This window comes from Canis lupus, chromosome 33 (assembly GCF_048164855.1).
Source record: "Canis lupus baileyi chromosome 33, mCanLup2.hap1, whole genome shotgun sequence".
NCBI classification, from domain to species: domain Eukaryota; kingdom Metazoa; phylum Chordata; class Mammalia; order Carnivora; family Canidae; genus Canis; species Canis lupus.
This window is the reverse complement of record NC_132870.1, coordinates 29,944,350-29,970,537: the sequence shown is the minus strand read 5'-3', so window position 1 is coordinate 29,970,537 and position 26,188 is coordinate 29,944,350. Positions and strand designations below refer to the sequence as shown.

At 40.0% G+C, this 26,188-nt stretch overlaps 1 protein-coding gene across 1 annotated transcript in view; it reads right to left on the bottom strand.

Moving 5' to 3' along the window:
- Window positions 1-2,857: 2,857 nt before the first annotated feature.
- Window positions 2,858-26,188, bottom strand: part of MCUB (mitochondrial calcium uniporter dominant negative subunit beta) — a 95,758-nt gene continuing 72,427 nt past the window's right edge. Inside the window, exons 3-9 of the mRNA XM_072810594.1 lie at window positions 24,321-24,396; window positions 23,242-23,412; window positions 19,133-19,237; window positions 7,024-7,184; window positions 5,458-5,661; window positions 4,901-5,017; window positions 2,858-3,080 (exon numbers count right to left, since the gene is read on the bottom strand). Coding sequence (XP_072666695.1) covers window positions 3,003-3,080; window positions 4,901-5,017; window positions 5,458-5,661; window positions 7,024-7,184; window positions 19,133-19,237; window positions 23,242-23,412; window positions 24,321-24,396 — 912 coding nt within the window. The 3' untranslated portion in view covers window positions 2,858-3,002. The remainder of the gene's footprint in view (window positions 3,081-4,900; window positions 5,018-5,457; window positions 5,662-7,023; window positions 7,185-19,132; window positions 19,238-23,241; window positions 23,413-24,320; window positions 24,397-26,188) is intronic.

Sequence of the window (26,188 nt, the reverse complement as noted above, 5' to 3'; positions counted from 1 at the left end):
AGTAAGAGGGACACGACTGAATTTTAACAGTTGTCTCTAAATAAGACAATATTTTTGTAATAAAATTAACATATAATTGGATTCGCTTAATTTTGGTTCCAATCTTTTTGTACTTACAACTTGGAATTGAGTAGAAAGATCACACTTGTTTATATTATTAGTTACCTGATCTCTACAGCTTTAATATAAACATAATGTTCATTAAACTACAGCTTAAATATTATAAAGGCTGGAGTGTCCTGCCGCTTATTACTGAGTTGTCCCCTTGGTACTAAGAAATGAATTTCACCAAAGTACAATGTGACTTACACAATAGTCCCTGATCTGAAGAATTAAACTCCGTATTACTTGTCGAGTAACAAGATACAAATCAAAGGAAGCTATCTTTTCTAAGAATTCATTTTTCACATGACTTTCTGGGCAGCCCCGGTGGTGCAGCGGTTTAGCGCCACCTGCAGCCCAGGGCGTGATCCTGGAGACTGTGGATCGAGTCCCACGTCAGGCTCTCTGTATGATGCCTGCTTCTTCCTCTGCCTGTGTCTCTGCCTCTCTCTCTCTGTCTCTATGAATAAATAAGTAAAATTTCACATGACTTTCTGAAGCCCTAAAAACACAGAAGTATTCTTTGATAATCATCTTTCATATTTATTGTTCAGGGGTTCATCAACATTTTTCTGTAAAAAGCCAGAAAGTAAATAGGTTAGGCTTTGCAGCCACACTGTCTCTGCTGTATAGAAAAGTTTGCTGCGTACAGTGCAGAAAGAGCCAAAGTTCAATGCAGCTGACTTCCAGTAACACTGCATTTGTGAAAACAGGCATCATATATGAATTTGCCAACACCTGCTCTAGTCTATGTCATCTTTCCAGATTGCCCTTAGACTACATGCAAAAACTCAGAAGCCATTCTTTCTACTTTCCCAGACTGGACTCTGCCCAGCGCTATACCTGAAAGGCTATGCCACAGGCCTTTTACCTATCTTTCTTGGGTACCTAGCAAAGCCAGGCATTATTCTTGGCACCTGGGATGGATCCATCAGTGAACAAAGCAAACAACAATCCCAGTTTGCTTGTTATTTCAAAGATTTTTATTTATTTATTCATGAGAGACAGAGACAGAGAGGCAGAGACACAGCAGAGGGAGAAGCAGGCTCCTCACAGGGAGCCTAATGCAGGACTTGATCCAGGCATCCCAGGATCACACCCTGACCTGAAGGCAGACAGATGTGCATCCGCTGAGCCACCTAGGAGTCCCCACAATCCCTGTTCTCCTGGAACCTCTACTCAAGTGTGACATTTATAGAGTAGCTTATATTAGCTACTCATGTTCAAACTATTTCATCTCACTTAACTCTCAATAAGGTCAATGGTATTTTATAATTATCTTAATGAGGAGAGGTCAAGTTAACTGCCTAATATCTCCAGCTAGTAAGTGCAGAACCTCCCTGACCCTAAAGCCCACATGCTTTCTATCCCACACTGGATGTACTCTGCTGTTTCCCATGTTAAATCCAGAATCCTGATTCCATTATCTGATCCCATCCTCCCAGTCCAAACTTGTTTCAAGCATTCTATTCCTTTTCATTGTATATTCCCTGGAGAAATACTCCAGTACAGAGCCAAGACCCATGTCAGGACTCCCCTGCCCTTCCCACATTATATCCCTGCCTGAAATGCTTTCCCTCTTGCCAAGTTCCACCCAAAAGGCAAGGCCCACCCTTCCCAAGTTATTTCTCTTAACTTTGATCATACTTGACGGTCTTGTCTCTCCCTAGGAATACCAAAAGGCAGAACATGTCCTTGGGCTCGTCATAATGATTATATAAAAACACAGCGCGTATTCTTAGCTTAGTAATAAAACCTCAATATTGTAGTGATTAAAAATTTCCATGTTTCAGAGATACTGACACAAATGGCAAGCAGTCATTGTGTGCCGCTCCACTTACAGCGTAGAAGTTTGAATCTGACTTCATCGAAAGATAAACTCGGAAAACATTGGTGGCTTTGGGTATTTTGAATAGCAAATCAGGGTATCATCATTATCCTTCCAGGCCAATGGACTAACTACCATTAGTTGTAAATGCACAAAGATCTTTCTTCCACCATGAGTAGGTGCTGAAATCTGGCTCTGTGCACTTGGGCCAACTAGCCTCTCCATGCCTCCATTTCCTTATTATTAAACTGGGATTAAAAACAGCTACTTTTGGGGATGCCTGGGTGGCTCAGCAGTTGAGTGTCTGCCTGTGGCTCAGGGCATGATCCTGGAGTCCCAGGATCGAGTCCCACATCGGGCTCCCTGCATGGAGCCTGCTTCTCCCTCTGCCTGTGTCTCTGCCTCTCTTTGTGTCTCTCATGAATAAATAAAATCTTTTATTTTTTTTTAAATAAAATCTTTTAAAAACAAAACAAAAACAGCTACTTTCATAGGATATAGGATTACAAATAACGTATATGTAAAGTACCTACATCAGTACTTGATATTGTATCAATAGTATCTATATCTCAGTAAAATATTAGTTAAGATGAAACATTTCAAATGAAATTTTATGATTTTATAAGTTAGCTATGTTTCAGGATAAAGGTCTTCTTACTATTATGTACTTAAAAATAAATTAATGACAAGACAATTCTAAAGGAAACCTAAGAATGAGAGCAAATGCCAGGCACATGGACCACTCCACGTATGCAGGGGAATAAACATAACCCAGGAGGATGAGGACTCTTAGCTCAAGTGCCAAACCGCAGCAGCAGCTGCTCTGACTTTAATGGACACATCCAAGCTCCTTCTGGCATTAACCCTGGGCAAGTCATGTGAATCCACACACTAAAAATCTCAAGTGAGAACTTCAAAGAATACCTGTGTTTTGCAAGCATTTTTTTTAATTTAACAAAAGAGATTAAAACAATCAAATTCAAAGGAACTATGGGACTCAAAAAGTTCCAGTTTTTAAGTTGCAGAATCAACACGTACTGGAAAAAATTCAATGATATTTAAAAATGCAAGATTAATTCTTTCCATTGAGTTCCTTTCCTTGCATTCGCAAATAGAGAGAGTGGCGCACCTGTTTCAGCGACTCTGTAGCCTGTCAATGGGAAAAAGAAGAAACTACATGATCAGAGAGAATGAGAAACAGCATCAATGCACAAGAATTCTATAAATTTAACGTATCTTAGGTTAAACAAACAAATTTCAAGTACTAATGGCAAATATCTATAATATTTTGATGACTAGGGACCCTCTTTGAAAGAAAGAGTTTAAGGTTTCTAATATATCCTTCAAGTTCTTGCTATGTTCACGGTCCCCTTTACTATGGTTTTTCTAGTCCTTATTTGAAAAGAAAAGCACCCTGTGACCCATCAGTCTCCCTTCTTCCTCAATGTTATTACCTTAAAAAAAAATACTTCACAGATGCTACTTTATTTATTTTGCACAGATGCTACTTTAAATCTTAAATGCCTGGGGCTATGAACTAGGTGGAAGAACATCCATCCCTTAGCCTTCTTGGATTAGATCCTTCAAATGTAAAAGTTCCCACTAATTAGAGATAAAATCATTGTATTTTTCCTAAGCAGTGCTTTTATAGAATGTAAAAGTTGTTAAAGGTTTCCTCATCCCCAATTCTTGGATTACACATTTAATTCTAGTAATAACTTGTTCTTCTAATTTGAGTGATGGGAAGTTTAGAAGGTACAGGTAACAAGAGATATTACGAACACTGGCTACTAAAAAAGCAGTGCAAGAGATTTTTACCAAAACTTTTTTCTTCTAAAATGACTAAGAAAAATTAAAAATTCACTTAATGTGTTGAGAAGCTACCATTAGCTATCATCTGAACAAAGCTAAAGAGTCCACCGGGGGCCAGCGTAAAAGCTGCCAAAGACACAAGTTGTGTCGAGGACCCTCAGAGCACAGGCTCCAGAGTCAGACTGTTGGGTTCATAGCCTGCTTTCCCCACTTTTTAACACTGTAGATACCTGGGCAAGGAACTAACACCTCTGTTTTCTCACTGGAAAGATGGAAAAGATGAAGGGAGGAATACCATATTGATTCTTTTATTTTTAAGGAGAAGGAACTTTCAAATGCCTTTAAAAAAGCTTAAAATTTAGGGTATCTGGGTGGTTTAGTCAGTTAAACTGCCTTGGGCTCAGGTCATGATCCGGGGTTCTGGGGTGGAGCCCCACATTGGGCTTCCTACTCAGCGGGGAACTGCTTCTCCCTCTCCCTCCCGCTTCCCCTGCTCCCGTGTGCACTCTCTCTCAAAGAAATAATCTTTAAAAAGGAAAAAAAAATTCTTTTTGGTATTCACCTTCCTAAAAGTCTAGTTTCTTTTATGTCCTTAAAAAGTTGGGCTTGAGAGGTGCCTGGGTGGCTCAGTCAGTTGAGCTTCGAACTCTTGATTTCAGCTCAAGTCATGATCTCAAGGTTGTGAGATCCACTCCCCCCCCCGACCCCCACGTGGGGTTCCACAATGGGTGTGGAGCCCACTTAAGATTCTCTCCCTCTCTCTCCCTCTGCCCCTCCCCCGTTCTAAAAAAAAAAAAAAGTTGAGCTTGATAATTGGATTGTTTTCCTTAAAAGCACACTCAGAGAGTCAACAGAAATAAGACTGCTGCTGAAAACTATTATTTTACTATCTCAAAGTCATTTAAGACATTTTCCCACACATATTAGAAGATATCCCCAGGTAGAATACAGGAATCAAAACCAAAACTGTCAAAAAAAAAAAAAACTGTCTGATATGAAATTAGCATCACACATGTCAGCTGTCTCACTGAGCAAAGCACAGTACATAGAAGTCTATCTAGGACCAAGGACCAAGATTTAACTTGAAGATCTCCCCAATACGAAGTTCTGGCTCCCAAACAAGACCAGTTAGAAGATGTCATAGTTGCAATAAAGTACCTTAGCAAGATCTTCTTTTAACTTGTTGTACTGCACCACATCAAAATGTTGTTTCTTTGATTTTTTATGGAAGAAGTGAAGAAACTGCCTACTCTTAACAGCTGAGTAAGTATAATCCTAAGAGGAAAAAAAAAAAGAACATATGAACATAATGTCTCTGCAAGAAAGACACTTGCCTTAGCAACACTAAAGCAAAAGAAGGCAGATGAGTAAAATATTTGCAGTGGCCAACAGAGAAAGCATAAGGCAACACAACTGAAACATTTTGTCTTGCTTGAGATCAGCTGCTGCTTTCAAAAGCAAGCATGCTGGGAAGAGAAATCACACATATTCGGATAGAAAGAAAAAGAAAACTGTTTTAGCAAAATCATCATGCAATAAAGCTAAAGTTACTGAGTGTTTCTGCAGTACATATTCAATCATATTTATAAAGGCACAGAACAAAATTTGATGTGTTTATCTCAGTGGAGAAATTTGTGAGCTATATTACTTCAGCTGGAGAAGGAATTATTTGCAAAACATGTTCCAACTTACCGTTTTCCTAACAAATGACTCACCTGTCGGGTGATTATAAAGTATGCAAAAAAGACCATGGAATTTGCAACTGTGATGAAGTAGGTCACTGGTTCCATAATATCCCAGGAGTACACCCACCAGGTGAGCCAGGCCAAGGCCCCGCCCTGAACGGACAACAGTGCTAACCCAGCCCACAGAAGTCTGCTAGTTTTAGCTTCTGAGCGAGCTTCGATTCCAGCTTTTATCTGAGGGGAGCGGGAAAGAGCTTGGGTCAGTTTATAGTGTACCAAATTAAGGGGAAATAAAAGAAGGAACAAGTAAAATCATACCTATCGGCATTATTTTAACAAGATCTGATTTAGGGAAAAGTTATGAAACATACACATTCATGAGTGATCACTTACTTCCAAGTCAGCCCAGAAATGACCCCTTTTTTAAATTGGCCTTTTGGGGAAAAAAATTAAAGAGTACAGAAGGGTATACAATGAAAAACTCAAGATGCTGTCCTCTGAAACCGAAAATTACATGCCTATCTTCTTTGATCTAGCAACTGCACTGCTAGGGATGCATCCTCTAGGTACACTTGCACACACGGTTCATTACAGATTCTCAAGAGTAGAAGACTGACACTTATCAATATTATCTGCTGAGCTATTGAGCAGCAGTAGTGTGGAAACCACACATCAATGTGCAGATCTTTCCAGATACACTGTTAGTGAAAAAAGGTGAGAAGAGTATGTGATAGTGTATGCCCTTTTCTGAAAAAGGGGACAAAATAATATATTTGTACTTGTGTATACACAGATGAAAAAAGTCTAAAAAGATCCATGGGTGTAAGGATATGGTAGGAGGAGGAAAACTTTCCACTGGCACCTTTCCAGATTTTCAAATCTTAATGCAAGTAAATATATTACCCACTTTTTAAAAAGTAAAAAATCAATCCAAGAAATATAATTTAAAAGCCCCTTGCTCTGCCATCCCTTGTATCCTTAGAGAATACTATCAAAGTTTATTTCCAGAAACTTCCTATTCAGATACAAAGATACACAGATGACACCCATCCATTTTTAAAAATCACAAATGGTATCACTGGTTTTAAAAGATGCAGGTTTTTCCCTTAAAACAGACTCCTCCACGCTTCTCCAAAGAAGTTTTTTTTTTCTTCCTCCACTAATGATTAACTTTTGGATGCTAGGAAGCCGGTGCTAACTCTTCAGCTGTACGTCTATAAGCAGGGCTGGAGCCACGGGCCTATCCTGTAAAAAAGAACCTGGAAGCACTGCAGCTAGTGTAGCCCGGCTCATATTGTCCTCATTTACAGAGAGGACAGTCTGGAGGGGCAGCGCAGCACACAGTTCAAGATGCAGCTCCAGTGGGGCCGCCAGAATTCATGTTCGGACTCCACCACATTAGTAGCTATGCACCCTGTGGTCTCTGCTTCCTCACCTGAAGGATGACAAAGATAATAGAGTACCAAATGCACAGGCTCATCGTGAGGACTGAAGGAGAAAATGAGCATATGTGGAGCATTCACAAAAACATTCACTCCACAAGTGGTCAATCAACAGTATTATTTTCACACAGACTCAACTGTGACACTTTCCAACCTGTTCGAGAGGCCGCAGCTGTCCCTTCAGGTGGTCAATTTTCTCCAGTAAGAGGTGCTCTCGTTTTTTCTGAAACTCTTCTAAATGCAAAGCTGTAAACAGTCTATGAACCAAGGATTTCACATTTTCCATCTGAGTAGCATGTTCCATACTCAGTTTTTCTGAGAAAAGACAGAAAGGACACATAAGGCGGTCACCACACTTCTTCTACCAGGCTCTCCCAGTTCAGGGACTCCAACCTGTGTGCCTATGGCCGGCCACCCAGGCACCCCAAGTCCCAGGGAGGCATTTGGTATTGTCCTTTCTTCCTGTCTCAGGTGATCTGTCTCTCCCATAGAAAGAAAGTCTGGAATGACAAATTACTAGACGGTAGGCTTAAAACTATTTTTTGGGGGGTCTTTTTTCTTTTGTAATACGACTTTGCTATTTCTTTAAAAATCTTCAAATGGAAAAGGTACCCTTCTACCAGAATCCAGGTGCATGCCTCACCTAACACTTCTGGTTTACGGGTTCATTTTTTTGTTGTTGTTTTAAGTTTTTATTTAAATTCTAGTTACTGGGGATCCCTGGGTGGCTCAGCAGTTTGGCACCTGCCTTCGGCCCAGGGCGTGATCCTGGAGACCCGGGATCGAGTCCCACGTCAGACTCCCTGTGTGGAGCCTGCTTCTCCCTCTGCCTGTGTCTCTGCCTCTCTCTCTCTTTCTCTCTCTCTCTCTCTGTCTCTCATGAATAAATAAATAAAATCTTTAAAAAAAAATAAATTCTAGTTACTTAACATATAGTGTAATATTGGTTTCAGGAGGAGAAATGTAGTGATTTATCACTTACATACAACACCCAGTGCTCATCACAAGTGCCCTCCTTATGGCTCATTTTTTATATCCAACCTCAACCTAAGATCCCTACCCCTTTACCCCAGGCATTTATCCAAAAATTATCTTAGGATGCACAGGGGAGGGAAGCTGGTGTACAAAAGTGTAAATGAAAGTTTAAAATACATTTGAAAAGCAAGTCAAGTATAAGTTCAACAAGATGTAGATCTGAAAGGAGGTTCATACTGCTAGGAAAGGAAGTCACAGTTTCTGAATGTTTAACAAAGTTCTTTTACATATGGATTTTCTCTTAATCCTTCTGCCACTCTGGGTCTACAAACACACAAAAACCGGGCTGTAATGCTCCTCTTCTGAGTGCTGTAGCTGTTCCCCAGTGCTGTTAGAGAACTGGAGGTGGGGGACACGGTGGGACATGGCAGGGCAGATCCGCCCACCTGCAGTGTGCATTTGTATCCACAGCAGGTTTAGGGCCCTGGAGTCAGGACTAGCCCAGTGAGCCTCCAGGGAGGATCAGCAGGCCTCGGAATTATTTCCCTTCCATTCTACCCACTGCCTTCAAGACTTTAGTGTAGTCTTAATCCCTTCTACATTTTAGGCTAAAGCTGCCAGGAAGTGGTGAGAAGCATAAGTTCTCTTCTAGACTTTTGAGATCTGTACAAGTCAGAGTCCTTTTGTTTTGGTGAAAAATGTACTGCTATTTAAAAAGTGTACAAAATTAAAAATAAAAATAAAAATAAAAATAAAAAGGTCTATATATAGAAGAAAGGTATAGCTGGGGCATGATTTCGTCCCAAGCTGTGGAGTGTATCCAAGACAAAGCCAGACACTTAAGTGATAAGGACAGATTTTATCCAGCCAGCACTGTGATATGGAAGAGGGTCCAGTGTGAACTGAGCTCAACTTGTATTTGTGCAGAGGCAGCTGGGCGCTCTGGGGACAGAGGAGAGGATGGGGGGGGGGGGGGGGGGCGGGGCTCAGTGAAGTCGGAGAAGTGGAAATCTACAGCCCGGGCCTGAGGATTCTTGGTGAAGGTTAGGGCGACTCGGCCATTTGGGCTAGTAACTGGCACTTAAGCAGAAGAGAAACAAACAGAAGGCAGTGTGGAAGTCGAGCAAGGCAGCCACCCAGCTGGGAGAAGAGCAAGCGTCAGCTCCCTGGACATTTGTGTTTCAAAGAGTAGTTTTCTCAGGTCCTTGAGATGACAGTTCTGGGAGGCCGAAGCTGTATACTTCAAAGGCATAGAGAAAGAATTTAGAATTGCAAGCTTTCTGAAGTAACTGCTAGAAGAAAACGTTCAGGGACCTGTCTGCCTATCACCAGGTTTTCCCTGAATGCACAAGAAGTTCTCCTGGCAGTGTCGCACTTCCCCAGGCAAGCATAATCCTGGGGATATGCCCTTATGCTGACAGAAACTATGCTGGGGTTTGTTCAAGTCTCTTGAGGGGTGGGGGTGGTAGGCAGGGGACTGGAGGTGAACAAAATCATCTGTGTGGAGAATCTGCCATCTTTATGGGTCCAGACTGAGGTCTAGTCAAGAAGAAGGCTCGGAGGCATCTGGCTAATGTTTGGTCAAAGAGAGTCTTTGTTGGGTTACATGCAATGTTGATCTGAGCTCAGTGACAAGCTATGGTCTTTCAGAAATGGCACCGCAAAATTCATATGTTGTATTACCAATTTAAACATTTCCCTAAATAAAGAAACAAACGAGCATTTGTCTGTGGTATCTCCTAACAAAAACCAAAAACGAGAAACAATTACTCTTTTCTTTTTCTTCAGAAGCTGCTTATTCCTTTTATATGTGTCTTTAATACAGATTTCATTTTCATATACTGAATTTCTTTTTGTTGTTTTTTTTTTCATAGACTAAATTTCAAATCCAAATTTGCCAATGCTTTAGAGAAGGAATGGGGTTTAAATACATTTTTTAACTCCAAATTTACAATTTTATAAACTGAATTTTCTATTAGTCCTGTATAATTCCTCTGTCATTTTCCTGCCAACCGTACCTACTGTGCCCATTATTTTAATTCCCATTGTGAGACTGAGTCAGTCGGGTTTGGTGTTCAGTGAGGCATCTGGTGAGCCAGCACCATCCCAGCAACTGCCCCTCCAGGCAGGGAGGCAGCTCTCCTCCCAAGGAGATGGCAGGAAGGAGGTTGTAATTAGTCCACCTGGAACTAAAGGTGTATGTAACATGTTGGGGCCTGCAGGAGAGGAAGGACAAGTAGAACAAAAAGATGCCCTAAAATCATCGGTTTCCACTTGTATCCTCAAATACTCAACCCAGAGACCAGGAAACAGAAGACTTTCCAGAATGTGGGGTGATGTAGTTTTGGAATATAGGTGAGGTTTGGTGGGGTGAGGTCTGGAGCCAATGACCAAGAAAGAATTCTTGAGATGTCTTTGGTGTAAAATGGTGGTTTTATTAAAGCCTGGGGGCAGGACCCATGGGCAGGAAGAGCTGCTGCCCAGGGCTTGTGGGGGTGGCTGATTATATACTTGGGAGTTGGAGGTAAGGAAAAGGGAAGTTTCAAAAGGATTTTCACATGCTCAAGAGAACCTACAAGATATTGGAGGCCTGCCATTGTCAGTTAAAGATGGTTTTTCCCTCTAGTAAGGGAGCTTCCTGGAGGAATGTCACACATATCCCACCCAGAAGTTGGGGGAGGAGGTTTGCAGGGTGTGAGGTTGTGCTTTGTTCTCAGCTAGCCTTCTGTTCCCCATCATCAGGAACTCACCAGACACAAACTTTCTATCTTAACATGGGTTTTCATTTCTGTATTTATGAACTTCTAGCATCCTTCTCTCTTTGGGGTTTAATACTGCCCTGATTTTAAGAATTAACAGGGACGCCTGGGTGGCTCAGTGATTGAGCGCCTACCTTCAGCCCAGGGTGTGATCCTGGAGTCCCAGGATTGAGTCCCACATCAGGCTCCCTTCATGGAGCCTGCTTCTCCCTCTGCCTATGTCTCTGCCTCTCTCTTTGTCTGTGTCTCTCATGAATAAATAAAGTCTTTAAAAAAAGAAAAAAGAATTAACAGAAGAAAGTTCACAATTGTTGAAATGATGGATTCATTTTAATTTCTCTATACTTGTGTTTGAAAATAACATAAAATTTTCAAACATACAATTAAAATTTTTAAAAATCAGTATATTTTTAAAAATTTAAAAAAACAATTTTTTAGGGATTTTTAAAATCCCTTTCTTCAAGGGATCTTCAGAGAAATGGCTGACATCAATGCTGGGGTACAAGATCAGCCTGGATCATCTAATTATACCAGAAAGAAAAAGCCTGAAATCAAAATGGGGGCAAGTCACAAGACATGGGTGCCATGGTGTTCAAATTGTACCAGTTAATTAGTGGGTGCCCCTGAAGCGCCTTATGATTTGCTCCCATTTCTCTCTGTTACAGCATTTATTCTTTTTTAATCTAAATCCCCTCCCCTTTTCCCTTTTCACTGGCATCTATTGATAATTCTTGGCTGATGCAGAATTTGGAGGAATCTGCTTGCAATATGACAACTTTTCGATTCCAGCAGCCCTCCCATTTGCCAGTCAGCACTTGGCATTCTAACTATAAACAAGAGCCTTCCCTTATTTATTGATCTATTTAGTCATCTATTTTTTCAGGCACAGGCTTATGAATTCCTTTCTGCTGTCCCCAGCAGTCTACGGTCACAACTTACTGGGAACAGAAGCCTCCAGAGCTAATACTGGCAGGAACACTTCAGCATAACTGGTGAATTGCTGGAGGCTCAGTGCTGACCAGTTTGAGAAATAAAAACCTCACAGGCATTCACTAGTTTTATCTCCAGGAGCCCCCACAGGGTTCTCACAGTGAAGATCAGAGATCCACATAATCTGGTGCTTGGCTCAGGGAGAGGGGAAAAGTAACCATTCTGGATCAGCCCCCAAGCAACTTTCTCCTAGCAAGGAAACTACTTTACCAGAGCCTTATCTGGCTGGAAGAAGGGCAATTAGCTACTCCCAGCCCCCTCTAGCCCACCCGGATCACAAAGGAAGGGAAAAATAAAGTGGCTAAGAAACTCTACTGTAAGCTGCAGCCCAGGAATTCTGGCCCAATAAAATATCCGAGATTCAGTCATAAGTTTATACAATGCTCCTCCCCCCACCCCCAAGACCCTACCATCACACCAACAGGGCTGCAGTTCTGTGCAAGACGCAGACCCTAAGAAAGAATTTCTAGGGAAACTCCGAGACAACACAGAAGAGAAAAACAGGGGCACAAGAAGAAACACAGACCTCCGATACCTACAGCTATAGGCCAACAGCCTCTTAGCCAGATACATATAAAACCTCACGTTAAACGCCTCCTTGCTTCAGGTTCTACTACACAACACATCATGTCCAACTTTCTTTCTTTCTTTTTTTTTTTAATTATTTATTCATGAAAGACACAGAGAGAGGCAAAGACATAGGCAGAGGGAGAAGCAGGCTCCATGCAGGGAGCCTGATGCGGAACTCGATACCGGGACACCAGGATCACGCCCTGGGCCAAAGACAGACACTCAACCACTGAGCCACCCTGGCGTCCCATCATGTCCAATTTTCAACAAAAAATTATACAGCAAGGGGAAAAAGCAAGGTGTATCATATTTAAACTGCAGAAAATCAAAGATAAAGAAACCACTAAAAACCCAAGGAAAGAACACCTTCCCTACAGAAGAGCACAGATAAAGCAGATACCTGACTCCCCTCAGAGTTGGTACCAGCAGGGAAGGAGACAGGGAAAAACCAAGCTTTGAAGAGTAATAAAGGAAATTTTCAACTTCATGTCTTGGTCCTATATTTACCATCTACCAAGGTCAAAAGGACTTGGCAAAACCTCAAAGTACCGGCTCTATACACTGTACATCTGCTTCATTAAAGAAAATTACCCTGGAAGAACATACTGAACACAGAAGATAAAGGAAGAAACTTCCCTGGTTCCCACAAGATTAAAGTCCTACAGCCTTGCATATATTAGAAACTTAAGATGTCAGCAACTTTCTGAAATGTCCTTTGTCTAATGATTTGTAACTTTTTATAAAAAAAAGATTTTATGTATTTATTCATGAGAGACACAGAGAGAGAAAGAGAGAGAGGCAGAGACACAGGCAGAGGGAGAAGCAGGCTCCATGCAGGGAGCCTGATGTGGGACTCAATCCTAGGACTTCAGGATCATGCCCCAGGCTGAAGGCAGGCGCTGAACGGCTGAGCCACCCAGGGATCCCCGATTTGTAACTTTTTATGTAAAAAAAAAAAGAAAAAAAAAGTAAAAACTCTGCACCAAATGTTCCTTTGACAGAGTACCCACTGCTTTGTGAAGACAAGCAGTTGTCCCAACTTAGACTCCAATAAAATCCTCTTTCTGTTAGAAACTCTAAAAGATGTGTTCATTCTGTGTCAACATGAGAAAAAAAACACAAACCTAGAATGCTGTTATCCCACCAAATGATCCTTCAAAAGTGAAGGAGAAATGCAGACTTTCTCAAACAAAAATTGATAATTTGTTGCCAATGGGCTTGCCTTGCAAGAAGTGTTAAAAGTGAAGGAAAGGGGGGTTGCCCAGGTGGCTCAGAGGTTCAGCGTCTGCCTTCCGCCCAGGGTGTGATCCTGGAGTCCCGGGATCAAGTCCCACATCAGGCTCCCTGCATGGAGCCCGCTTCTCCCTCTGCCTTGTCTCTGCCTCTCTCTGTGTCTCCCATGAATAAATAAATAAAATCTTAAAAAAAAAAAAAAAGTGAAGGAAAGGACAATGATACAAGGTCAGAAACCTAGATCTACATAAAGGAATTCTACATTAAAGAAAGAATAAGGGAAGATAAAATTATTTTTCTTTTTGCTTATTAATTCAGCTAACAACAGTCTGTTCAAAATAATAGCAGCAAAAGTATATTCAATGCTTATTGCTTATATATGAGTGAAATGAATAACAAGGGATGGGAAGAAAGAATTAGAAATACATAGTATTACAAGGTACTTGCAACGCCTGTGAAACAATCCATCTAGTGTTATTTGAAAGTGGATTTGGGAGTGCCTGTCTGGCTCAGCTGGTAGTACGTGTGACTCTTGGTCTCAAGGTTATAAATTCAAGCCACAGTGGGTATAGAGATTACTTAAAATCTTTAGGGGAGCCTTGGTGGTTCAGATGGTTATATCCATTCAGGTCTTGATCTCAGGGTTCTGAGTTCAAGCCCTGAACGCGGCTCCATACTAAGTGTGGAGTCTATTTAGGGAAAAAAACTTAAAAAAAAAAAAAAAAGTGGATTTGGGTTAATTGCAAACTATATTGCAAAATCTAGGGCAATCACTGAAAAATGTAAAATTTAAAAGTATCACTGATATGCTATAAAAGAAAAATGGAATCATAAAATTCATGAGAAAATTCAACAGAAGGCAGGGCACCAGGTGGCTCAGATCTCGATCTTGGGGTGCTGGGATCGAGCCTGTGTCGGGCTCCCTGCTTAGCAGAGAGTCCGCTTCTCCATCTCCCTCTGCTTATGTCTCTGCCTCTCTGTCTCTCTTATGAAAAAATAAATCCTTTTTTTTTTTTTTTAAAGAAAAGAACAAAGAAGAGTATTACATAATTACATAAGGGAGTCAATTCTTCAAGCAAACATAGCAACCCTTAATGTATATGTAACTAACAATAAAGTGTCAAAATATGAGAGGCAAACCTGATAGAACTGCAAGGAGGAAGAAATAAATCCAATAACAGTTGGAGACTTCAATACTCTCTATCAGATATGGAGAGATCCAGCCAGAAAAAAAAAAAAAAAAAAAAAGACCCCAAAACATTAAGGACATAGCTACACTCAACAGTACTATCAATCATCTGGATAGAAGTAACATGTACAGACTATTTCATCCAACAACAGAGAACATACATACCTTTCAAGCTTACATGGAACATTCACCACGATAAATCTCACTTGGGGCCACATCCAAACAAATACAAAAGAATATAAATCCTACAATGTATGCTCTCAGACCACAATGGACTTTAAGAATAAATCAAAAAGAGGGCTGGAAAATCTCAAAATTTTTGGCAATTAAACAGCATACTTCTAAATAACACATGGGTGAAAGAAGAAATCAAGAAAAGTTACATGATATTTTGAACTACATGAAAATGAAAACACAACTTATCAAAATTTGTAGGATGAAACAAAGCAGTGCTCAGAGGGAAATTTATAGAATTGAAGGCATACATTAGAAAAGAAGAGACATCTAAAATCAATAATTTAAGTTTCCACTGTAGGTAACTAGAAAAAGAGAAGCACATTAAATTCAATATAAGCAGAAGAAAAGAAACAAAATTAGAGCAGAAATCAATGAAATCAAGGGGTGCTTGGCTAGCTCAGTCAGAAGAGCATACAACTCTTGATCCGGAGGTTGTGAGTTTGAGCCCCATGTTGGGTATAGAGATTACCTAAAAATAATTAAAAAAAAAAAAAAAAAGAATCAGTTAAATTTAGAACAGAAAATCAATAAAGAAAATCAATGAAGCCAAAAGCTAGTTCTTTGGAGAGATCATTAAAATTGATAAACCCCTAGCCATGACAAGAGAAAAAGGGAAGACACAAATTACTCATATCAGAAATGAAAGAAAAAACATCATTATAGATCCAATGAACATTTAAAGGATAATAAAGGAAATTCTGAATAACCCCACGCTTGCAAATTTAATAACTCAGATTAAAAGGATCCATTCTTTGAAAAGACACATTGGCAAAATACACACAAGAAAAAATAGACAATATGAATAAGCCTGTATCTATTTTAAAAATTGAATCATTAACTAATAACCTGCCAAAATGGAAAGCACTAGACCCAGATGAGTTCACTGAAGAATTCTATTCAACATTTAAGTATGATATTATACCAATTCTCTACAATCCCTTCCAGAAGATAGAAGCAGAAGGAATGATTCCTAACTCATTCTATGAGACATTACCCTAATGCAAAAATCAGATAAGGACATTACAGGAAAAGAAAATTAACGATCAGGGTCTCTGATGAACAAAGTTGCAAAAATCCTCAACAAAGTATTAGTAAACTGAATCCAGCGATGTATAAAAACAATTATGCATCACGACCAACTGGGATTTATTACAGATATGGAAGGTTGGTTCAACTTTCCAAAGCCAATTAATGCAATCCATTACATCAAAAAGCCAAAGAAGAAAAATCACGTGATCATACCAATAAATGGAGAAATACATTTGAAAAAAATCCAGTACCTATTCATGATGACAACCCTCAGCAAAGCAGGAATAGAGAGGAACTTCCTCAACTTGTTAATAACGTATTTAATGATGAGAAACTTAAAGCTTTCCTGCCAAGACCAGGAAAAAAGCTAGGTATCTCCTCTCACTACTCTTCTCTAAATCATATGCCAAGTCCTAGCTAATGAAGTAAAAAAAAAAAAAAAAAAAAAAAAAAAAAAAGAAAAGAAAAGAAAAAAAAGATATAAAAGTGAACAGATTGTAAAGAAACAGAACTTTGTTCACAGATGACAGACTGTCTATGTAGAAAATGTGAAAGAATTGACAAAACAAAACTGCTGAAACTAATAAGCAATTATAGCAAAATTGCAGGATACAAGGCTAGTATATAAAAGCCAATCACTTTATAACACACGAGCAAGTGGAATTTGGAAATTAAAATATATTACCATTTACATCATCACCTAAAAAATGGAAATACTTAGGTATAAATGTAACAAGCTATGATCAAGATCCTTATGAGGAAAACTATAGAACTCTGGTGAAAGGCATCAAAGAAGAACTAAATAAATGGAGAGATGTTCCCATGTTCATGGGAAGTAGGACTTGATACTGACAACTTTATCTATACATTCAGCATAGTCCAAATCAAGATTCCAGCAAGGTATTTTGTGGTTATCAACAAACTGATTCTAAAGTTTAAATGGGAAGTCAAAAGATCTAGAATAGCCAGCTCAGTATGGAAGAAAAATAGAGAATTGACACTACTCAATTCCAAGACTTACTATAAAGCTATAGTAGTCAAGACAGCCTGATATTGGTAAAGGAATGAACAGGTCAATAGAATTGAATAGAGAGGGGATCCCTGGGTGGCCCAGCAGTTTAGTGCCTGCCTTTGGCCTGGGGTGTGATCCTGGAGTCCCGGGATCAAGTTGGAGTTCCAGGATCAAGTCCCACGTCGGGCTCCCTGCATGGAGCCTGCTTCTCCCTCTGCCTGTGTCTCTGCCTCTTTCTCTCTCTCTCTCTCTCTCTCTTTCTCTTTCTGTGACTCTTATGGATGAATAAATAAAATCTTAAAAAAAAAAAAATGAATAGACAGCCCAGAAACAGACCCATATAAATATAGTCAACTGGTCTTTGACAAAGGAGCAAAGGCAATACAATAAAGACTGCCTTTTCAACAAATGGTGCTGGAAGAATTAGCCATTCACATGCAAAAGGCAAACAGAAAGAAAGAATCTAGATTCAGACCGTATATCCTTCACAAAAATTAACTCAAAATGGATCACAGACTTAAATGTAAAATGCAAAATCATATAACCCCTAGAGCATTGGAGAAAACCTTGATGAATCTGGGTATGAGGATGACTTGTTATGTATACCAAGGGTACAATCCATGAAAGAAATAAATGATATACTGGGTTTCATTAAAATTGAAACCTCTGCTCTACAAAAGACAATGCCAAGAGAATGAGAAGACAAGCTACAGATAGGGGAAAAAAAACATTTGCAAAGGAGAGATTTGAACTGTTATCTAAAATATGCAAAACAATCTTAAATCTACAATGAAAAATGGACAACTTGCTTAAAAAATGGGCCAAGGACTTGAAAAGACACCTCACCAAAGAATACAATAAGCATTTGAAATCATATGCCATTAAGCAAGTGCAAGTTAAGAAAAAATAAGCTATTACACACCTATTAGAATGGTCAAAATCCAAAACGCTGACAACACTAAATGCTGAAAAGGAGGTGGGGTAGAGCAGCAGTAACTCTCACACACTGCTGAGGGACATGCAAAATGGTATAGCCACTTTGGAAGAAAGTTTGCCACTTTCTTACAAAACCAAACATACTGGTTTTTTTTTTTTTAAGATTTTATTTATTTATTCATGAAAGAGAGAGCGAGCGAGAGAGGGTGGTAGATGGAGAAGCAGGCTCCCCACAAGGAGCCCGATGTGGGACTTGATCCCAGATCCCGGGATCACACCCCGAGACAAAGACGGACACTCAACCACTGAGCCACCCAGATGTCCCTAAACATACTCTAATTATACAATCCAGCAATCATACTCCTTGGCATTTACCTTAAAGAATCAAAAACTTACGAATACACAAAATCTTGCAAATGTCACATCTTATATGATACCAGCTATATAACATTCTCAAAAAGGCAAAACTATGGACACAGTAAAAAGATTAGCAGTTGCCAGGGGTTGAAGGGGTAGAAGGGATGAATGGGCACATCACAGAGGACTTTTGGGTAGTGGAGTACTCTGTATGATACTATAATGGTGGATGTATGTCATTATACATTTATTAAAACTCAAGAGTGAACCCAAATGTCAACTATGAACTTTGAGTAATGATGGGCCAGTGTAGGTTCATGGATTATAACAAATGTACCACTCTGTTGCCTGACAGTGGGGGAGGCTATGGGGTGGTGGACAGAGAGTTTATGGGAACTGTATACTATCTGCTCAATCTTACTATGAACCTACTAAAACTACTCTAAGAAAAATCAAGTCTGGGGATCCCTGGGTGGCTTAGAGGTTTCGCACCTGCCTTTGGCCCAGGGCGCGATCCTGGAGTCCTGGGATCAAGTCCCACACCGGGCTCCCTACATTGATCCTGTTTCTCCCTCTGCCTGTGTCTCTGCCTCTCTATCATAAATAAATAAAAAAATAAATCTTAAAAAAAAAAAAAAGAAAAATCAAGTCTATTTTTTAAAAAAGAGTTAAGCACGATACAATTGATATGCACTTGGATTTTCAGGCCCACTTCTTCTTAACCCAATAATGTCAGGTTAAGCATTCAAGATCCCAAAGTGAAGTCTTAAAACTATAAAAAGAGTGTATGACACTAAAATCCCTGCTGGGCAACTGCTATTGATCATTCATACCCCTGCTAGCAAAACTTAAATATCGGTTATCAAAAGCCTTCTTGGTTATTTGGTTAATTAAGAAGGTTCTTAAGCTTGCTCCCTGTAAAAGTCCCAAAATTAAAAGGGAAATGTTGAGATGGTTGCATAGCTGTATCTCTTACCTTTCTTGGGGCACTGTACATCATATGGTACTTTGTTAATGACAAGTTTAAAATCATTCATTAGCAAAATTTCCATCAAGGTCGAAGCTGGAATTTCACTGCCATCTGAAAGAAAATACATAATGTAAAAATATGACCTTGTTTTATTATTATTTTTTAAATTTTTATTTATTTATGATAGTCACAGAGAGAGAGAGAGAGAGAGAGAGACGCAGAGACATAGGCAGAGGGAGAAGCAGGCTCCATGCACTGGGAGCCCGACGTGGGATTCGATCCCGGGTCTCCAGAATCGCGCCCTGGGCCAAAGGCAGGCGCTAAACCGCTGTGTCACCCAGGGATCCCTATGTTCTCGTTTTAAATGGTGAAAACCATTTTCCAACATATAGAAAATATTTACTAACCAGGTCTTTACAATACAGTAGTGGACATTTTCATTTTGGAGGGCTCTCCATATCCAATACTGTTCCCATGGTGAGGAATCCTCCCTTCCTGCTCTACCTCGCATTACACAGGACCACACAGAGCAGGCAGGTGCTCCCTCTCTCACTTGGTCAGCTGGGCTGGGATCCAGGCAGATATTCCTAGTGAGACTTTATCTGCACAAGGTCACATAAAGCCTCAAGGAAGGTGGGAACACTTCACAGCAAGGCTAGAGCAGCAGAGGTGACATATAGGGGGTGCAGGTGTCAGCAGAGCCCATCAGGTGGATCCTAGGCTAACCTGGTCTTTGTTCTGTTCTACCCCTGCCTTCTTCTGAGCCTGGTTCTCTGTGAATTCCAATCTCCAGAATCTACTGACACACTCCTCTGCTCAGCCAGAGTCCATGTCTGCTGGCCCCTGATTGGTATGTGTAAGGCACACAGATAATAACATTTAGAAGCCTTTTAATTATTAGAGGTGACTGATTTGTTAAAACTTAGTGGCCAAACAGCACCACCAACCACTACCACAGAGGGCTCCCTGCTATTCTAGCTGGGGAAAGGTGAAGAGGCAAAGCTTCCAGGAGGGAAGCGTGATGATGTCACCTCAACTGATGAACAGGAACCCAGTATCAGCAGGGATACTGATAAACATAATTAAACCTAAGGAGTCAATCTGTGTATGTGTGGTTTTCATAGTAACTGCAAATACCCTAGGAACAATTGGGAGGGGGTGGGGAACCTCTTGAAAAATTTTAACCTCAGTGTGGTGTGCTTGGCATAGCTTCTTATATAGCCTAGTTTTTATTATATTTTTTAAGTTAAAAAAGTGTAGTACACTTTAATGCAACCCAGGTGTTAAGAAAGCAAATTCACTGAATAAGCAACAAACTGGTGGTAGATAAGGGTTTCTCTATCATTATCCCTTTAGAACAGTCCACACATTAGTGATATAAAGCTCAGGACAGTTATCTTCTCTTAGCCCGGCATTTGCCTGGCTACATTCAACTAAAGCTATTTCGGCTATATTAATATGTATGACAACAATAATGCTGCTAGCAAAATCAGGAAGAACCTGGTTGTCTGCCTCCTGTCTGGCTCTCTCTAATTCTTTTGTTCCAGAAGGCAGCAAGTCAAGTCTGCACCTGGGTCTGTTCCTTGAATTTGGCTGTTTGGGTTCCTGTTCATCAGTTGGGGTGACATCATTTTCCCAGGAATTGCCAAATAATTCAACCCACACTATGGGCAAAACTGTGACAAGCTTAGAACACTCTTTTCAAGCCCAGATTAAATGCAGGCAAATTCCACCCACAGAGAGCCTCTCTCTTTTTAAAGATCAGCAACACACCAAATCATTTTATATGACTTTGCAAGTGTCATTTAAAAATTTACATTTAAATAACTTCAAACCTACTCCTTAAAATATGACTATAAATAGCAATCACCTGAGTGCGATTTCTCAGTTGAAGTACTACATTATCCTTTATACAGCAAAAGATTTATGTGAAACACTTTTAAGGACCTAATGATACAGTCTTGAATTTTCTACCGATTCTTGGGTAAGTATTGATTTAAACCCCAATAAAGTGTTTTCACTCAGTCTCAAGAGCCCTTTTTTCTAAGATTCCTGTCTTTCCCTTTATGCTTTATGTTTCAAAGCTACTCAGATTTTTAGAAACAAGCACGGTACATGTCAATCACCGCTTTAATCTTGCTTATTTCATTCACCGAAGGAACACTTAGATGAGTACATATACCATCAGATAAGGACTGTGCTCGGTGCCCTTCTGGGCACAGGGGCTTGCAGCTGCCAGCTCTTGGAAGCTTAGCAAGCAGGCTCTGGCCCCTGGGCTTTGAGGGCTCCTGTGACCATTCAGTCTAGTTCAGAGAAGGAGCACTAGGCCACTGTGGTTAGAGGACTAAAACCTTATATTCTGATCCTGGTTTTGTCAGGAAGAAAGCTCCCCTTGCAGTTAAATCCAAAGTCCTTACCATAACCTACAATAAAGCTTTCCCTCATCCCTCCCACCAATACTTCACCCAGCTGCCTCCTTTACAGCCACCAAGGCTTGACTCTCACAACTGGGCCTCTGCCAGGAGGGCTCCCCCATTTACACAGCTCCCCCTTCTCTTTGGTCTTCCTTCCAACCTGGAACATCACATCCCCCCCCCAAACCCTGCCTTCCTGAGAGCATCTCCTCCCATACCTCCCTCCCAACTCCCCATTCTGAAGGCACCTCCTCCCACAGCACAACCCCCCCCACTCCAGAGTATCTTCCCCCACCACATAAACACCCACTCTGTAAGCATCTCCTCCCATTACCATGCCCCACCACACCTCACTCCATGACTCTGTGAGCAACTCCCTGCCCTACCAAACTCCCCATTCTGTGAGCACCTCCCACCCCACAACACCTCCACTCCAGAGCATCTCCCCACACTACATAAACACCCACTCTGCAAGCATCTCCCCCCTCCACCACATACAAATCCACTCTGAGAGCACCTCCCACCCAACACAGCCCCACTCTGCTTTTTCTCTGTAATAGTCATTATCTAACATACTACATATTTTCGTTACCTTTTTCTTTCTCCTCTTAAAATATAACCTCAAGAAGAGCAGGACTTTTTTATCTCTATTGTTCTTTGCTCTGCCTCTGGCACCTAGCAGTGCCTGGAATATATTAGATGCTCAATTTGTTGAGTAAATAAATTCTTAATCTCTATTTTTCTGCTTCTATATCTATCCCTCATTTGGCTCTAAACTTGGATAGGGAAGATGATTTCCTTTTCAAAACTGCAACAGTAATCACTAATGCTTAAATAATTTTACTCTAAGCATGTCAAACTACAATAAAATAAAAATGTAAATTTGGTCATTTATCGCTATTTATAGCCTCTATGGTGGGCTGGGTTAAAGAATTCTTTATTCTATTTTAGGGGCAGTAGGTTCAAGACCACTTCAGATCATGAGGGCATAAAAGCTATACCCTAAAACTTGAAATGTCTAGTTATTAACCATCTCTACTGGTATTAACAAAATACATATATATATATATATATGTATGTATATATATATATATATATTCTTCCTGAAAACTAATTCCATCAGAAAATATATGAGATCAAAACTGCTTTAAGGGGATCCCTGGGTGGCTCAGCAGTTTAGCGCTTGCCTTTGGTCCAGGGCGTGATCCCGGAGATACAGGATCGAGTCCCACATTGGGCTCCCTGCATGGAGCCTGCTTCTCCCTCTGCCTGTGTCTCTGCCTCTCTGTCTGTGCCTCTCATGAATAAATAAATAAAATATTTTTTTTAAAAAAATAAAGATTAATGAATGATTTGTGTAATTATTCACTAGCTATTTTAATCATTAAAACTGCATTTTGTTTTCTGATTATTCAAATTGTGCTGAAATTTACATGCTAATGACTGTCATTAAAATTTCCTCAGAAAAAATTTTTGGACTAAGTTTATAAAATAAGTAACTGACACTTATGTTAAACCTATTCCATTAACTCTTTATTCAACAGAGTTAATTTTTTTATATTACTGATATACAAAAATGGAAGACACAATAAAGGCCAACTATTTATTATATAATGAATTAAAGAATCAACTGTCTAGAATAAAAACAAAACAAAGGTTCAGAAGAAGAGAAAAAGACAAATTGAAAAAATATATATGTACCTGCTGTGAAGATGGCTGCAGTTTTGACACCTTTATCTTCATTTTGTAGGTCCTGAAGGAATGAACCAACTGTTGATAACATTGGTTTGACCACAAATTGACAGCGCTCTTTTCTGGATGGCAAAGTGAGTGTTATCAAGGGAAGTCCATGTCTATAATTAACTGTTACTTCTGGTGAAGAAAAAAAGCAGGAATATAGGAATGGATAAAACTTAATTTTTATATTATTTATTTATTTATTTTAAAGATTTTATTTATTTATTCATGAGAGAGACACACACACAGAGGTAGAGACATAGGCAGAGGGACAAGCAGGCTCCATGCAGGGAGCCTGATGTGGGACTTGATCCTGGGACTCCAGGATCATGCCCTGGGCTGAAGGCAGGCGCTAAACGGCTGAGCCACCCAGGGATCCCCAAAACTTAATTTTTAAAAAGCAATTTTAAAATACAAGATTCTATAAAAAATGCTTAAATGTGGAACTCCTAACCCTCTGAATTCCTATAATAGTGCCTTCATTATACTACAACTTACCTATTCTTTACCATTCAATAACATTTCATTAAGCAGGGACGTCTGCGTGGCTCAGCAGTTGAGCATCTGTCTGCCTTTGGCTCAGGGCGTGATCCCAGAGTCCCGGGATGGAGTCCCACCCATATCGTGCTCCCTGCATGGAGCGTGCTTCTCCCTCTGCCTGTGTCTCTGCCTCTCTGTCTGTGTCTCTCGTGAATAAATAAATAAAATCTTTTTATGAAAAAAAAAAACATTTCATTAAGAATGTGTCACACTTTATTATAATTATCTGCTCAGTCTTGCCAGGTGAAGAGTTAAGTTCTTGAGGGCAGAAACTGCTTCTAATTCATCTATAACTCATCTGCTTGTCAGGGTAGGAGTTTGCCAAAAGACATCAGAGACATTAAGGCAGCAGAAAAGGGAAGACCTGAACTGGGGGCAGGGATGGGGAGAGTATGGAGAGGCACAAGAAAAGTCCATTTTGCTCAAAATTCATACTCATCCTTTTATTTGGAAGAATGCAAAAACATTAGCATAGAGATCAAAGAAGTGATAAGAAAGCTTACCATCAGGGGGCACCACTGTACCATAAAAATGTGATTGATAGAATTTTAGATTTCCACACAGCTTCACACACAAAACCTGTAAGAAAGATGATTTTTTCTTTAGAAAAAGTGGGAAAGTTGAAATAAGTGTCTTTACCAGAAGATTTTTCTAAACTTACAGGATAAGCATGATAAACACTTCAGCTTCCCACACATACTCAGATAAGTAAGCCCTTAGAGAGAGGCTCACCAAACCTTTCTGCTTTGTTGTCCCATATGGTAGGCACTAGCCACATGTGACCATCAACATTAAAATTAACACTAATAATTCAGTTTCTCAGTCACTTTCACCACATTTCAAGTGTTCCATACATAGATCCAGGTGCCTATTGGCTACTGTATAAGCACAGAAACAGAACATTTCATCATCACAGAAAGTTCTACAGACAGTCCTGCTGGGCTTAGAACATCTAAAATGATTACTTTACGGGGAGCCTGGGTGGCTCAGTTGGTTAAACATCTGCCTTCAGCTCAGGTCATGGTCTCAGGGTCCCAGGATCCAGTCCCTCATTGGGATTCCTGCTCCACAGGGAGCCTGCTTCTCCTTCCTGCCTCTGCCACTGCACCCCTCCCACCTATTTCTTATGAATAAATAAAAATAAAATCTTAGAAGAAAAAAATAAAATGGCTACTTTACTATGGGACATATTTTAGAGTTTGTGTTGGTGTTTGGTTTACAGTTGTACTGGGGCTTAAAGACTAGATGACATCACGGTGTGCTATGTAGATAAAGACACATTGGTAGTTGAAAGAAAGGGCACTGGAAAATTGGTTCATAGGCATTTGGCACTCAAAAGAACCTGTACCAGAGGTCACAAACCCCAGTCACAACATCCAGTTTTTTTCTTTTTAAGTAGGCTCCACGTCAGCATGGAACCAAACACAGGGCTTGAACTCACAACCCTGAAAATCAAGACCTGAGCTGAAATCAAGAGTTGACATATGTACTGACTGAGCCATCAGGTATCCGAACATTCAGTGATTTTAACGTATCACCTTGCAAAGGGTTTATTAATAATAAATTTGCCAGTAATTATGAAATGAAGAATTCTTTCTCTGGTTGCTTTTAAAGATTTTTAAGTAATCTCCACATGGGGCTCAAATCCACAACCTCAAGGATCAAGAGTTGCATGCTCCACTGAGCCAGCCAGGTGTCCCAAGAATTCTTTTCTAAGTTATATTTTTCAAGTTTTCATTTATACAAGGGTACACTTAAATCAAATTGTTAAAAATGTGCTCACTGCTATGAAAAATGAAACAATGTTTCACTACCCTCAAAATCAAAACAAGGTTATCAGTAAGTTAAACATTCAGATACATATTTCTAGTATTAAACACAACACAGTCTATTAGTTACAACAAAATATCATGTTACGTTAATTTATGGCTGTTCATTTGAATTTTATTTCTAAAAATAACTCACTACTAACACAAAAAGAAAGAAAACCCTATTTCTTAAAATAGATGTAGCTCTCACTGAATAAAGTAGGTAGAAGTTCTCCAAGTCTGGATAATGGATGGTACAATATTGTTATTCTTTTCCTATTTCCTACTACTTTTAGTTAAACTATAAGAAACTGAGAAAAAAAAATGTATCTTCTTGAAAACACATCAGAATTCTCTACCAAAATACTTCTTTAAAATATTTAATGAGGGATGCCTGGGTGGCTCAGCAGTTCAGTCTGCCTTTGCTCAGGGCATGGTCTTGGGGTCCTGGGATGGAGTCCCACATCAGGCTCCCCGCAGGGAGCCTGCTTCTCCCTCTGCCTATGTCTCTGCGCCTCTCTCTCTCTCTCTGAAACAAATAAAATCTTTAAAAATATAAAATA